The 16,396-nt window shown below is 51.9% G+C and overlaps 1 protein-coding gene across 1 annotated transcript in view; it reads right to left on the bottom strand.

Moving 5' to 3' along the window:
- The window catches only part of HSF2BP (heat shock transcription factor 2 binding protein), a 229,037-nt gene that overhangs the window by 127,429 nt on the left and 85,212 nt on the right, over nt 1–16,396 (bottom strand). The window contains exon 3 of the mRNA XM_073668814.1: nt 8,227–8,309. Coding sequence (XP_073524915.1) covers nt 8,227–8,309 — 83 coding nt within the window. The remainder of the gene's footprint in view (nt 1–8,226; nt 8,310–16,396) is intronic.

Raw genomic sequence — 16,396 nt, 5'->3', positions numbered from 1 at the left:
CCTACCAGTCTGTTCCTGTATTCCCCTGTGTGGGTCAACAGCCGTGTCCGGAGTCTGTCCTGGAGTAGCACCTGGTCCCTCTGCTCGGTTCCTCCTTGGTGCACTGGCGTCGTATGCCGTCGTGCGACCCTGGTCGGATCGGGTGAATACCTAGTTACGCCCCTCCAGGCATTCACTCTCCGGCACGGTCCAGTGGAATCACACGCACACGCCGCTCAGCCCGGGCGTGTGCATTACAGCATGCTCAGGCCATGGTTCCCGTTGAGCCCCACGGCCTTCGCTCTCTGAGACGTTTTCCAGCGAATACATGCATTAAAAATAAATAAATACAATTTTTTTTTTCTCTAGCTGAGTTCCAGGCAAATTACGCACCCGTCCAGATGGATCTATCTGCTCTCGTTCCTGTGGATCCGCCACGTTACTATGGGGATCCAAGACAAAGTCGTGCATTTGTGGAGCAATGCATGCTACACTTCAAGTTCTACCCTCTTTGTTTTCCCACCGATCGGGTTAAGGTGGGATTCATTATGTCTAACCTAGCGGGTGATGCCTTGGAATGGATCAACCCCCTATGGGAAACACAGGATCCTATCGTCCTGGACATAATGGCCTTCCTGGTGGCCTTTCTAATGGTCTTCGATGATCCTAACCCGGAGGCTCTTGCTGAAGCTTCACTTCCCAATATCCCGGAGCAGCCCCGATGGGTAATGTGTGTGGGTAGCGCAATAGTCCTCCAGCCCAATGAGACTACTGCCCACCCAGAATCCTCACAGGGTGACTACGCTCTCCGGAATACTTCTCCCAACCTCAAGAGGCAGTCCAGACGTGCTAGACGTAGAGGCAAGCCGTCACGCCAGGGTCTGTCCTCCCTGAGACCTCCTGACCCCAACCTTGAAGTCCCTACTGAAGCTTCATCTCCCTGTATCCCGGAGAAGCCCCAACGGGTAATGTGCGTGGGTAGTGCACCAGTTCTCCTGCCCGAAGAGACTACTGCCCATCCAGACACCACACAGGAGAACTTCCTGCACCCGGCATCAGATGCTTCACCCACTTTAACCGGTGTGCATGTCGAAGGATGCTCCGAAGCTGTGATTACCTCAGAGTCTGTGTATCTCTACTACCTGGCGGAGGACCCCCTGTTGCCTCCTGAATCCTCCGGGATACCACTCGATGACAAATGGAGAGAGACTTCTCTACACCCGGTACTCGATACTTTGTCCGCTCCGTCCTGTGAGCCTGACAATGGGTACCCCAAAGTGGTAGTTACCCCCGAGTCTCTACACCCCTCCGACCAGGAGGAGGATCTCCAGTTGTCTCCAGAACCCTTCGGGGTGCTACCTGGTAGCGAAAGGACAGAGACTCTCCTATACTCTGTACCTGATACCTCACTCTCTTCGTCCAGTGAGTCCAACCTAGTGTACTCCGAAGCAGAGGTTACTCCCGAGTCTCTGCACCCCTCCGACCAGGCGGAGGACCTCCAGTTGTCTCCAGAACCCTTCGGGGTGCCACCTGGTGGTGAATGGACAGAGACTTTCCTATATCCTGGATCTGATACCTCGCTTGCTTCGTCGGGTGAGTCCGACCTAGTGTACTCTGAAGCAGAGGTTACCCATGAGTCTCTACACCCCTCTGACCAGGCGGAGGACCTCCAGTTGTCTCCAGAACCCTTCGGGGTGCCACCTGGTGGTGAATGGACAGAGACTTTCCTATACTCGGTACCCGATACCTCGCCTGCTTCGTCCAGTGAGTCCGACCTAGTGTACTCTGAAGCAGATGTTTTCTCCGAGCCTCTGCACTCTTCTGACCCGGCGGAGGACCTCCAGTTGTTTCCTGAATCCTCCGGGGTACCACCAGATAACAAAGAGACAGTGACTTTTCCTCATCGTGTACCTGATAACCCGTCTATTTCTTCCTGTGAGCTTGACAAGATGTACCTCGAAGCAGAGATTACCCCCAAGTCTCTGCTCCCTTCCAACCCGGTGGAGGACTTCCAGTTGTCTCCTGTACCCTCTGGGGTGCCACCTGAAAGTATGTGGAGAGAGACTTCCTTGTGTGCTGTTCCTGGTACTCCACCCATTTCGTCTGTTGCTAAGGGTGGCTGGATGGGAGGTAGCATCCTAGCTACCCAGAGGAGACCAGTTTTTCCGGTGGACAGTGGAAGTGATCTCTTTGAAGTGAAGAATTGGCCCTCGAATTCCCTGCGGAAGATTCTGGCAGGCCTGAAGAAGAGGGGGCGTAAGGGGGGGGGGGTACTGTAACATACCTGGCGGCGTCCTTGCATAGTGGTCCATCTCCCACTGTGCAAGAGCACGCACTTGATCTCCAGTCCAGAATGTCTCTCTGGCTTCCCTCCATGCTGTCTGTTTGTGTCTGTTTCTGCTGCTTAAGGGCGGCGCACGATCACTTCCTGCTTTTTGTACCTGCTGTGGGTCACACCCCTTGTGCGTCCTCAGCCTATTGTTGTCTGTCACCTGGTATTTAACCCAGCTGCTCCAATCAATCCCTGCCTGAGCATTGCGTTTCATTCAGTGTGTGTTTGCACTCTGAAGGTGCCAGGTCCCGTTCTGTGTTCTCTTGTCTGCCTATCCTGGAGGCTGTATTTCCAGGCCTGTCTGAACACGCTCCTAGCCTGTTCCTCTCGCCTTCTAGAGGCCGATTACCTAGACCCGCTCCAGCATCTTGTCTGTCCTGTCTGAACACGCTCCTAGCCTGTTCCTCCCGCCTTCTAGGGGCCGATTACCTAGACCCGCTCCTGTATCTTGTCTGAACACGCTCCTTGCCTGTTCGTCCCGCCTCTCTGGGGGCCGTATTCCCAGACCTGCTCCTGTATCCCGCTGCAGTGTCGGTCTCCTCCGTACACTCAGTTCCAGTCTGTACTCTCTCCTATCTTTTACCTGTTTTTTCTCTATGTCTGTTCCTTTCCTTTTTCTGCAGAGTCTGAACTCGTACCTTACTCCTGCTCGTTGTCACTGTACTCCCGTTTGTGAGTTTGTGGTCCACTCGCTACTTCACTGCAAGTACCCTGTGGGTATCTGGCTCTGCCTTTCCCTTCCTGTCTGTTCCGTGTGAACAGAGCCCTGTCCCCCCTGCTCAGCCTTGCTCCGCTCTGACCCCTTTGCTCACTGCTACGGCAGTCTCGCTCCGCTCTGACTCCTTTGCTCACTGCTCCGGCAGTCTCGCTCCGCTCTGACTCCTTTGCTCACTGCTCCGGCAGTCTCGCTCTGCTCTGACTCCTTTGCTCACTGCTCCGGCAGTCTCGCTCCGCTCTGACTCCTTTGCTCACTTCTCCGGCAGGCTCGCTCTGCTCTGACTCCTTTGCTCACTGCTCCGGCAGTCTCGCTCCGCTCTGACTCCTTTGCTCACTGCTCCGGCAGAATCGCTCCGCTCTGACTCCTTTGCTCACTGCTCCGGCAGTCTCGCTCCGCTCTGACTCCTTTGCTCACTGCTCCGGCAGTCTCGCTCCGCTCTGACTCCTTTGCTCACTGCTCCGGCAGTCTCGCTCCGCTCTGACTCCTTTGCTCACTGCTCCGGCAGTCTCGCTCCGCTCTGACTCCTTTGCTCACTGCTCCGGCTGTCTCGCTCCGCTCTGACTCCTTTGCTCACTGCTCCGGCAGTCTCGCTCCGCTCTGACTCCTTTGCTCACTGCTCCGGCAGTCTAGCTCCGCTCTGACTCCTTTGCTCACTGCTCCGGCAGTCTTGCTCCGCTCTTACTCCTTTGCTCACTGCTCCGGCAGTCTCGCTCCGCTCTGACTCCTTTGCTCACTGCTCCGGCAGTCTCGCTCTGCTCTGACTCCTTTGCTCACTGCTCCGGCAGTCTCGCTCCGCTCTGACTCCTTTGCTCACTGCTCCGGCAGTCTCGCTCCTCTCTGACTCCTTTGCTCACTGCTCCGGCAGTCTCGCTCCGCTCTGACTCCTTTGCTCACTGCTCCGGCAGTCTCGCTCCGCTCTGACTCCTTTGCTCACCGCTGCAGGCGGCCTCGTCCTGCTCTGACTCCTTGCTCACTGCTCCGGCAGTCTCGCTCAGCTCTGACCCTTTGCTCACCGCTCCAGGCGGCCTTGTCCTGCTCTACTCTTGCTCACCGCTCCAGGCGGTCTTGTCCTGCCCTGCTCTCGCTCACCTCTCTGGGCGGCCTCACTCTGCTGTGTTTGTCCGCCACATCTGTGGTTCTGTTCCTGAGTCCCAGTGTGTACTGGGTACTATCTCGCCTGTGTTCCTACCTGCTAGTGCCTCCCTGTCTGCACTCTAGCCGTGCTTGCCTGTACCCCCTGCCTGCATACCCGCCTGCCTGCATACCAGTCGTGCCTGCCTATTCCTGCCAGTCTGTGTGCCAGCCTACCAGTCTGTTCCTGTATTCCCCTGTGTGGGTCAACAGCCGTGTCCGGGGTCTGTCCTGGAGTAGCACCTGGTCCCTCTGCTCGGTTCCTCCTTGGTGCACTGGCGTCGTATGCCGTCGTGCGACCCTGGTCGGATCGGGTGAATACCTAGTTATGCCCCTCCAGGCATTCACTCTCCGGCACGGTCCAGTGGAATCACACGCACACGCCGCTCAGCCCGGGCGTGTGCATTACAGCATGCTCAGGCCATGGTTCCCGTTGAGCCCCACGGCCTTCGCTCTCTGAGACGTTTTCCAGCGAATACATGCATTAAAAATAAATAAATACAATTTTTTTTTCTCTAGCTGAGTTCCAGGCAAATTACGCACCCGTCCAGATGGATCTATCTGCTCTCGTTCCTGCGGATCCGCCACGTTACTATGGGAATCCAAGACAAAGTCGTGCATTTGTGGAGCAATGCATGCTACACTTCAAGTTCTACCCTCTATGTTTTCCCACCGATCGGGTTAAGGTGGGATTCATTATGTCTAACCTAGCGGGTGATGCCTTGGAATGGATCAACCCCCTATGGGAAACACAGGATCCTATCGTCCTGGACATAATGGCCTTCCTGGTGGCCTTTCTAATGGTCTTCGATGATCCTAACCCGGAGGCTCTTGCTGAAGCTTCACTTCCCAATATCCCAGAGCAGCCCCGATGGGTAATGTGTGTGGGTAGCGCAATAGTCCTCCAGCCCAATGAGACTACTGCCCACCCAGAATCCTCACAGGGTGACTACGCTCTCCGGAATACTTCTCCCAACCTCAAGAGGCAGTCCAGACGTGCTAGACGTAGAGGCAAGCCGTCACGCCAGGGTCTGTCCTCCCTGAGACCTCCTGACCCCAACCTTGAAGTCCCTACTGAAGCTTCATCTCCCTGTATCCCGGAGAAGCCCCAACGGGTAATGTGCGTGGGTAGTGCACCAGTTCTCCTGCCCGAAGAGACTACTGCCCATCCAGACTCCACACAGGAGAACTTCCTGCACCCGGCATCAGATGCTTCACCCACTTTAACCGGTGTGCATGTCCAAGGATGCTCCGAAGCTGTGATTACCTCAGAGTCTGTGCACCTCTACTACATGGCGGAGGACCCCCTGTTGCCTCCTGAATCCTCCGGGATACCACTCGATGACAAATGGAGAGAGACTTCTCTACACCCGGTACTCGATACTTTGTCCGCTCCGTCCTGTGAGCCTGACAATGGGTACCCCAAAGTGGTAGTTACCCCCGAGTCTCTACACCCCTCCGACCAGGCAGAGGACCTCCAGTTGTCTCCAGAACCCTTCGGGGTGCTACCTGGTAGCGAAAGGACAGAGACTCTCCTATACTCTGTACCTGATACCTCACTCTCTTCGTCCAGTGAGTCCAACCTAGTGTACTCCGAAGCAGAGGTTACTCCCGAGTCTCTGCACCCCTCCGACCAGGCGGAGGACCTCCAGTTGTCTCCAGAACCCTTCGGGGTGCCACCTGGTGGTGAATGGACAGAGACTTTCCTATATCCTGGATCTGATACCTCGCTTGCTTCGTCGGGTGAGTCCGACCTAGTGTACTCTGAAGCAGAGGTTACCCATGAGTCTCTACACCCCTCTGACCAGGCGGAGGACCTCCAGTTGTCTCCAGAACCCTTCGGGGTGCCACCTGGTGGTGAATGGACAGAGACTTTCCTATACTCGGTACCCGATACCTCGCCTGCTTCGTCCAGTGAGTCCGACCTAGTGTACTCTGAAGCAGATGTTTTCTCCGAGCCTCTGCACTCTTCTGACCCGGCGGAGGACCTCCAGTTGTTTCCTGAATCCTCCGGGGTACCACCAGATAACAAAGAGACAGTGACTTTTCCTCATCGTGTACCTGATAACCCGTCTATTTCTTCCTGTGAGCTTGACAAGATGTACCTCGAAGCAGAGATTACCCCCAAGTCTCTGCTCCCCTCCAACCCGGTGGAGGACTTCCAGTTGTCTCCTGTACCCTCTGGGGTGCCACCTGAAAGTATGTGGAGAGAGACTTCCTTGTGTGCTGTTCCTGGTACTCCACCCATTTCGTCTGTTGCTAAGGGTGGCTGGATGGGAGGTAGCATCCTAGCTACCCAGAGGAGACCAGTTTTTCCGGTGGACAGTGGAAGTGATCTCTTTGAAGTGAAGAATTGGCCCTCGAATTCCCTGCGGAAGATTCTGACAGGCCTGAAGAAGAGGGGGCGTAAGGGGGGGGGGTACTGTAACATACCTGGCGGTGTCCTTGCATAGTGGTCCATCTCCCACTGTGCAAGAGCGCGCACTTGATCTCCAGTCCAGAATGTCTCTCTGGCTTCCCTCCATGCTGTCTGTTTGTGTCTGTTTCTGCTGCTTAAGGGCAGCGCCCGATCACTTCCTGCTTTTTGTACCTGCTGTGGGTCACACCCCTTGTGCATCCTCAGCCTATTGTTGTCTGTCACCTGGTATTTAACCCAGCTGCTCCAATCAATCCCTGCCTGAGCATTGCGTTTCATTCAGTGTGTGTTTGCACTCTGAAGGTGCCAGGTCCCGTTCTGTGTTCTCTTGTCTGCCTATCCTGGAGGCTGTATTTCCAGGCCTGTCTGAACACGCTCCTAGCCTGTTCCTCTCGCTTTCTAGGGGCCGATTACCTAGACCCACTCCTGCATCTTATCTGTCCTGTCTGAACACGCTCCTAGCCTGTTCCTCCCGCCTTCTAGGGGCCGATTACCTAGACCAGCTCCTGTATCTTGTCTGAACAAGCTCCTTGCCTGTTCGTCCCGCCTCTCTGGGGGCCGTATTCCCAGACCCGCTCCTGTATCCCGCTGCAGTGTCGGTCTCCTCCGTACACTCAGTTCCAGTCTGTACTCTCTCCTATCTTTTACCTGTTTTTTCTCTATGTCCGTTCCTTTCCTTTTTTTGCAGAGTCTGAACTCGTACCTTACTCCTGCTCGTTGTCACTGTATTCCCGTTTGTGAGTTTGTGGTCCACTCGCTACTTCACTGCAAGTACCCTGTGGGTATCTGGCTCTGCCTTTCCCTTCCTGTCTGTTCCGTGTGAACAGAGCCCTGTCCCCCCTGTTCAGCCTTGCTCCGCTCTGACCCCTTTGCTCACTGCTCCGGCAGTCTCGCTCCGCTCTGACTCCTTTGCTCACTGCTCCAGCAGTCTCGCTCCGCTCTGACTCCTTTGCTCACTGCTCCGGCAGTCTCGCTCCGCTCTGACTCCTTTGCTCACTGCTCCGGCAGTCTCGCTCCGCTCTGACTCCTTTGCTCACCGCTCCAGGCGGCCTCGTCCTGCTCTGACTCCTTGCTCACTGCTCCGGCAGTCTCGCTCAGCTCTGACCCTTTGCTCACCGCTCCAGGCGGCCTTGTCCTGCTCTACTCTTGCTCACCGCTCCAGGCAGTCTTGTCCTGCCCTGCTCTCGCTCACCTCTCTGGGCGGCCTCACTCTGCTGTGTTTGTCCGCCACATCTGTGGTTCTGTTTCTGAGTCCCAGTGTGTACTGGGTTCTATCTCGCCTGTGTTCCTACCTGCTAGTGCCTCCCTGTCTGCACTCTAGCCATGCTTGCCTGTACCCCCTGCCTGCATACCCGCCTGCCTGCATACCAGTTGTGCCTGCCTATTCCCGCCAGTCTGTGCGCCAGCCTACCAGTCTGTTCCTGTATTCCCCTGTGTGGGTCAACAGCCGTGTCCGGGGTCTGTCCTGGAGTAGCACCTGGTCCCTCTGCTCGGTTCCTCCTTGGTGCACTGGAGTCGTATGCCGTTGTGCGACCCTGGTCGGATCGGGTGAATACCTAGTTACGCCCCTCCAGGCATTCACTCTCCGGCACGGTCCAGTGGAATCACACGCACACGCCGCTCAGCCCGGGCGTGTGCATTACAACTTACTTCTTTCGCTCTTAGACATTCAGCCTGAGTCGCCTGTAAACGAGCCTTAATATGTTCACAGTCCATTTCTGTCTCCTCTAGAGCTAATGAAAAAACAGAGAAGAAAACAGAGTCAGCAAGTGAGTAGTCAAAATGCCAGTTCAGCACCAGGCGCAAAACCAAAACAAGGGGGAAGCCAAAGTACAGTTACAGCACCGCGTGCAAAACCTAGACAAGGGGGAAGCCAAAATACAGGTTCAACACCGGGTGCAAAACCAAGACAAGGGGGAAGCCAAAATACAGGTTCAGCAAAGGGTGCAAAACCAAGACAAGGGGGAAGCCAAAATACAGGTTCAACACCAGGTGCAAAACCAAGACAAAAGAGAAGCCAAAATACAGGTACAGCACCGGGTGCAAAACCAAGACAAGGGGGAAGCCAAAATACAGGTACAGCACCGGGTGCAAAACCAAGACAAGGGAGAAGACAAAATACAGGTTTAGCACCAGGCGCAAAACCAAAACAAGGGGGAAGCCAAAGTACAGTTACAGCATCGGGTGCAAAACCTAGACAAGGGGGAAGCCAAAATACAGGTTCAACACCGGGTGCAAAACCTAGACAAGGGGGAAGCCAAAATACAGGTTCAGCACCAGGTGCAAAGTCTAGACAAGGGGGAAAATAAAATACAGGTTAAGCACCGGGCGCAAAACCTAGACAAAGGAGAAGTCAAAGTACAGGTACAGCACCGGGTGCAAAACCAAGACAAGGGGGAAGCCAAAATACAGGTACAGCACCGGGTGCAAAACCAAGACAAGGGGGAAGACAAAATACAGGTTTAGCACCAGGCGCAAAACCTAGACAAAGGAGAAGTCAAAGTACAGGTACAGCACCAGGCGAAAAACCTGGACAAGGGGGAAGCCAAAATACAGGTTCAGCACCGGGTGCAAAACGAAAACACAGGAGAAGTCAAAGTACAGGTACAGCACCGGGTGCAAAACCAAGACAAAGGGGAAGTCAAAATACAGGTACAGCACCAGGCGCAAAACCTAGACAAGGGGGAAGTCAAAATACAGGTACAGCACCAGACGCAAAACCTAGAGAAGGGGGAAGACAAAATACAGGTACAGCACCGGGTGCAAAACCTAGACAAGGGGGAAGCCAAAATACAGGTACAGCACCGGGTGCAAAACCTAGACAAGGGGGGTAGCCAAAATACAGGTACAGCACCGGGTGCAAAACCAAGACAAGGGAGAAGTCAAAGTACAGGTACAGCACCAGGCGCAAAACCTGGACAAGGGGAAAGCCAAAATACAGGTTCAGCACTGGGTGCAAAACCTAGACAAAGGAGAAGCCAAAATACAGGTACAGCACCGGGTGCAAAACCTAGACAAGGGGGAAGCCAAACTACAGGTATAGCACCGGGTGCAAAACCTAGACAAGGGGGAAGCCAAAATACAGATACAGCACTAGGCGCAAAACCTAGACAAGGGGGAAGCCAAAATACAGGTACAGCACCGGGTGCAAAACCTAGACAAGGGGGAAGCCAAAATACAGGTACAGCACCGGGTGCAAAACCTAGACAAGGGGGAAGCAAAAATGCAGGTACAGCACCGGGTGCAAAACCAAGACGAGGGAGAAGTCAAAGTACAGGTACAGCACCAGGCGCAAAACCAAGACAAGGGGGAAGCCAAAGTACAGGTTCAGCACCGGGTGCAAAACCTAGACAAAGGAGAAGCCAAAATACAGGTACAGCACCGGGTGCAAAACCTAGACAAGGGGGAAGCCAAAATACAGGTACAGCATCGGGTGCAAAACCTAGACAAGGGGGAAGCCAAAATACAGGTACAGCACCAGGCGCAAAACCTAGACAAAGAAGAAGTCAAAATACAGGTACAGCACCGGGTGCAAAACCAAAACAAAGGAGAAGTCAAAGTACAGGTACAGCACCGGGTACAAAACCAAGACAAAGGAGAAGTCAAAGTACAGGTACAGCACCGGTTGCAAAATCAAGACAAAGGAGAAGTCAAAATACAGGAACAGCACCGGGTGCAAAACCTAGACAAGGGGGAAGCCAAAATACAGGTACAGCACCAGGCGCAAAACCTAGACAAGGAGGAAGCCAAAATACAGGTACAGCACCAGGCGCAAAACCTAGACAAGGGGGAAACCAAAATACACGTACAGCACTAGGCGCAAAACCTAGACAAGGGGGAAGTCAAAATACAGGTACAGCACCAGGCGCAAAACCTAGACAAGGGGGAAGACAAAATACAGGTTCAACACCAGGTGCAAAACCTAGAGAAGGGGGAAGTCAAAATACAGGTACAGCACCGGGTGCAAAACCTAGACAAGGGGGAAGCCAAAATACAGGTACAGCACCGGGTGCAAAACCTAGACAAGGGGGAAGCCAAAATACAGGTACAGCACCGGGTGCAAAACCAAGACAAAGGAGAAGTCAAAGTACAGGTTCAGCACCGGGTGCAAAACCTAGACAAGGGGGAAGCCAAAATACAGGTACAGCACCAGGCGAAAAACCTAGACAAAGGAGAAGTCAAAATACAGGTTCAGCACCAGGCGCAAAACCTAGACAAGGGGAAGCCAAAATACAAGTACAGCAACGGGAACAAAATCTAGACAAGGAAGAAGCCAAAGTACAGGTTCAACACCAGGTGCAAAACCTAGACAAAGGAGAAGTCAAAATACAGGTTCAGCACCAGGCGCAAAACCAAGACAAAGGAGAAGTCAAAATACAGGTACAGCACTAGGTGCAAAACCTAGACAAGGGGAAAGCCAAAATACAGGTACAACACCAGGTGCAAAACATAGACAAGGGGGAAGCCAAAATACAGGTGCAGCACCGGGTGCAAAACCTAGACAAGGGGGAAGCCAAAATACAGGTACAGCACCGGGCACAAAATCTAGACAAGGGGGAAGACAAAATACAGGTACAGGACCGGGTGGAAAACCTAGACAAGGGGGAAGCCAAAATACAGGTTCAACACCGGGTGCAAAACCAAGACAAGGGGGAAGTCAAAATACAGGTTCAACACCAGGTGCAAAACCAAGACAAAGGAGAAGTCAAAATACAGGTTCAACACCGGGTGCAAAACCTAGAAAAGGGGGAAGCCAAAATACAGGTACAGCGCCGGGTGCAAAACCTAGACAAGGGGGAAGCCAAAATACAGGTACAGCACCGGGTGCAAAACCTAGACAAAGGAAAAGTCAAAATACAGGTACAGCACCGGGCACAAAACCTAGACAAAGGAGAAGTCAAAATACAGGTTCAACACCGGGTGCAAAACCTAGAAAAGGGGGAAGCCAAAATACAGTTACAGCACCGGGTGCAAAACCTAGACAAGGGGGAAGCCAAAATACAGGTTCAGCACCGGTCGCAAAACCTAGACAAGGGGGAAGCCAAAATACAGGTACAGCACCGGGTGCAAAACCTAGACAAGGGTGAAGCAAAAATACAGGTACAGCATCGGGTGCAAAACCAAGACAAAGGAGAAGTCAAAATACAGGTACAGCACTGGGTGCAAAACCAAGACAAAGGAGAAGTCAAAATACAGGTTCGACACCAGGTGCAAAACATAGACAAGGGGGAAGCCAAAATACAGGTGCAGCACCGGGTGCAAAACCTAGACAAAGGGGGAGCCAAAATACAGGTACAGCAACGGGCACAAAATCTAGACAAGGAAGAAGCCAAAGTACAGGTACAGCACCGGGTGCAAAACCTAGACAAGGGGGAAGCCAAAATACAGGATCAACACCAGGTGCAAAACCTAGACAAGGGGGAAGCCAAAATACAGGTACAGCAATGGGCACAAAATCTAGACAAGGAAGAAGCCAAAGTACAGGTACAGCACCGGCTGCAAAAACCTAGACAAAGGGGAAGCCAAAATACAGGTACAGCACCGGGTGCAAAACCTAGACAAGGGGTAAGCCAAAATACAGGTACAACACTGGGTGAAAAACATAGACAAGGGGGAAGCCAAAATACAGGTACAGCACCAGGCGCAAAACCTAGACAAGGGGGAAGCCAAAATACAGGTACAGCAACGGCACAAAATCTAGACAAGGAAGAAGCCAAAGTACAGGTTCAACACCAGGTGCAAAACCTAGACAAAGGAGAAGTCAAAATACAGGTTCAGCACCGGGTGCAAAACCTAGAAAAGGGGGAAGCCAAAATACAGGTTCAGCACAGGGCGCAAAACCTAGACAAGGGTGAAGCAAAAATACAGGTACAGCACCGGGTGCAAAACCAAGACAAAGGAGAAGTCAAAATACAGGTACAGCACTGGGTGCAAAACCTAGATAAGGAGAAAGCCAAAATACAGGTACAACACCAGGTGCAAAACATAGACAAGGGAGAAGCCAAAATACAGGTGCAGCACCGGGTGCAAAACCTAGACAAGGGGGAAGCCAAAATACAGGTACAGCAACGGGCACAAAGTCTAGACAAGGAAGAAGCCAAAGTACAGGTACAGCAACGGGTGCAAAACCTAGACAAGGGGGAAGCCAAAATACAGGTACAGCACCAGGTGCAAAACCAAGACAAAGGAGAAGTCAAAATACAGGTACAGCACCGGGTGCAAAACCAAGACAAAGGAGAAGTCAAAATACAGGTACAGCACTGGGTGCAAAACCTAGACAAGGAGAAAGCCAAAATACAGGTTCAACACCGGGTGCAAAACATGGACAAGGGGGAAGCCAAAATACAGGTGCAGCACCGGGTGCAAAACCAAGACAAAGGAGAAGTCAAAATACAGGTACAGCACTGGGTGCAAAACCTAGACAAGGAGAAAGCCAAAATACAGGTACAACACCAGGTGCAAAACATGGACAAGGGGGAAGCCAAAATACAGGTACAGCACCGGGTGCAAAACCAAGACAAAGGAGAAGTCAAAATACAGGTACAGCACTGGGTGCAAAACCTAGACAAGGAGAAAGCCAAAATACAGGTACAACACCAGGTGCAAAACATGGACAAAGGAGAAGTCAAAATACAGGTTCAACATCAGGTGCAAAACCTAGACAAGGGGGAAGCCAAAATACAGGTACAGCAACGGGCACAAAATCTAGACAAGGAAGAAGTCAAAGTACAGGTACAGCACCGGGTACAAAACCAAGACAAAGGAGAAGTCAAAGTACAGGTACAGCACCGGTTGCAAAACCAAGACAAAGGAGAAGTCAAAATACAGGTTCAACACCGGTTGCAAAACCTAGAAAAGGGGGAAGTCAAAATACAGGTACAGCACTGGGCACAAAACCTAGACAAAGGAGAAGTCAAAATACAGGTTCAACACCGGGTGTAAAACCTAGAAAAGGGGGAAGCCAAAATACAGGTACAGCACCGGGTGCAAAACCTAGACAAGGGGGAAGCCAAAATACAGGTTCAGCACCGGGCGCAAAACCTAGACAAGGGGGAAGCCAAAATACAGGTACAGCAAAGGGTGCAAAACCTAGACAAGGGGGAAGCCAAAATACAGGTACAGCACCGGGTGCAAAACCAAGACAAAGGAGAAGTCAAAATACAGGTACAGCACCGGGTGCAAAACCAAGACAAAGGAGAAGTCAAAATACTGGTTCAACACCAGGTGCAAAACCAAAACAAGAGAGAAGCCAAAATACAGGTTCAACACCAGGTGCAAAACCAAGACAAAGGAGAAGTCAAAATACAGGTACAGCAACGGGCACAAAATCTAGACAAGGAAGAAGCCAAAGTACAGGTTCAACACCAGGTGCAAAACGTAGACAAAGGAGAAGTCAAAATACAGGTACAGCACTGGGTGCAAAACCAAAACAAAGGAGAAGCCAAAATACAGGTACAGCACCGGGTGCAAAACCTAGACAAGGGGGAAGCCAAAATACAGGTACAGCATTGGGTGCAAAACCTAGACAAAGGGGAAGCCAAAATACAGGTACAGCACCAGGCGCAAAACCTAGACAAAGGAGAAGTCAAAATACAGGTACAGCACCGGGTGCAAAACCAAAACAAAGGAGAAGTCAAAGTAAAGGTACAGCACCGGGTACAAAACCAAGACAAAGGAGAAGTCAAAGTACAGGTACAGCACCGGTTGCAAAATCAAGACAAAGGAGAAGTCAAAATACAGGTACAGCAATGGGTGCAAAACCTAGACAAGGGGGAAGCCAAAATACAGGTACAGCACCAGGCGCAAAACCTAGACAAGGAGGAAGCCAAAATACAGGTACAGCACCAGGTGCAAAACCTAGACAAGGGGGAAACCAAAATACACGTACAGCACTAGGCGCAAAACCTAGACAAGGGGGAAGTCAAAATACAGGTACAGCACCAGGCGCAAAACCTAGACAAGGGGGAAGTCAAAATACAGGTACAGCACCAGGCGCAAAACCTAGACAAGGGGGAAGACAAAATACAGGTTCAACACCAGGTGCAAAACCTAGAGAAGGGGGTAGTCAAAATACAGGTACAGCACCGGGTGCAAAACCTAGACAAGGGGGAAGCCAAAATACAGGTACAGCACCGGGTGCAAAACCTAGACAAGGGGGAAGCCAAAATACAGGTACAGCACCGGGTGCAAAACCAAGACAAGGGAGAAGTCAAAGTACAGGTACAGCACCAGGCGCAAAACCTGGACAAGGGGGAAGCCAAAATACAGGTACAGCACCAGGCGCAAAACCTAGACAAAGGAGAAGTCAAAATACAGGTACAGCACCGGGTGCAAAACCAAAACAAAGGAGAAGTCAAAGTACAGGTACAGCACCGGGTACAAAACCAAGACAAAAGAGAAGTCAAAGTACAGGTACAGCACCGGTTGCAAAATCAAGACAAAGGAGAAGTCAAAATACAGTTTCAACACCGGGTGCAAAACCTAGAAAAGGGGGAAGCCAAAATACAGGTACAGCACCGGGTGCAAAACCTAGACAAGGGGGAAGCCAAAATACAGGTACAGCACCGGCTGCAAAACCTAGACAAGGGGGAAGCCAAAGTACAGGTTCAACACCGGGTGCAAAACCAAGACAAGGGGGAAGCCAAAATACAGGTTCAACACCAGGTGGAAAACCAAGACAAAGGAGAAGTCAAAATACAGGTTCAACACCGGGTGCAAAACCTAGAAAAGGGGGAAGCCAAAATACAGGTACAGCACCAGGCGCAAAACCTAGACAAAGGAGAAGTCAAAATACAGGTACAGCACCGGGTGCAAAACCAAAACAAAGGAGAAGTCAAAGTACAGGTACAGCACCGGGTACAAAACCAAGACAAAAGAGAAGTCAAAGTACAGGTACAGCACCGGTTGCAAAATTAAGACAAAGGAGAAGTCAAAGTACAGGTACAGCACCGGGTACAAAACCAAGACAAAGGACAAGCCAAAATACAGGTACAGCACCGGGTGCAAAACCTAGACAAGGGGGAAGCCAAAATACAGGTACAGCACCGGGTGCAAAACCTAGACAAAGGAGAAGTCAAAATACAGGTGCAGCATTGGGTACAAAACCTAGACAAGGGGGAAGCCAAAATACAGGTACAGCACCAGGCGCAAAACCTAGACAAAGGAGAAGTCAAAATACAGGTACAGCACCGGGTGCAAAACCAAAACAAAGGAGAAGTCAAAATACAGGTTCAACACCAGGTGCAAAACCTAGTGAAGGGGGAAGTCAAAATACAGGTACAGCACCGGGTGCAAAACCTAGACAAGGGGGAAGCCAAAATACAGGTACAGCACCGGGTGCAAAACCTAGACAAGGAAGAAGCCAAAATACAGGTACAGAACCGGGTGCAAAACCTAGACAAGGGGAAGCCAAAATACAGGTACAGCACCGGGTGCAAAACCAAGACAAGGGAGAAGTCAAAGTACAGGTACAGCACCAGGCGCAAAACCAGGACAAGGGGGAAGCCAAAATACAGGTTCAGCACCGGGTGCAAAACCTAGACAAAGGAGAAGCCAAAATACAGGTACAGCACCGGGTGCAAAACCTAGACAAGGGGGAAGCCAAAATACAGGTACAGCACCAGGAGCAAAACCTAGACAAGGGGGAAGCCAAAATACAGGTTCAGCACCGGGTGCAAAACCTAGATAAGGGGGAAGCCAAAATACAGGTTCAGCACCGGGTGCAAAACCTAGACAAGGGGTAAGCCAAAATACAGGTACAGCACTGGGTGAAAAACATAGACAAGGGGGAAGCCAAAATACAGGTACAGCACCAGGCGCA

This window comes from Phyllobates terribilis, unplaced genomic scaffold (assembly GCF_046119375.1).
Source record: "Phyllobates terribilis strain yellow unplaced genomic scaffold, ASM4611937v1 Scaffold_2__4_contigs__length_985480577, whole genome shotgun sequence".
NCBI classification, from domain to species: domain Eukaryota; kingdom Metazoa; phylum Chordata; class Amphibia; order Anura; family Dendrobatidae; genus Phyllobates; species Phyllobates terribilis.
Note: the sequence above shows the minus strand (reverse complement) of the source record. Positions and strands in the feature narration are given on the sequence as shown.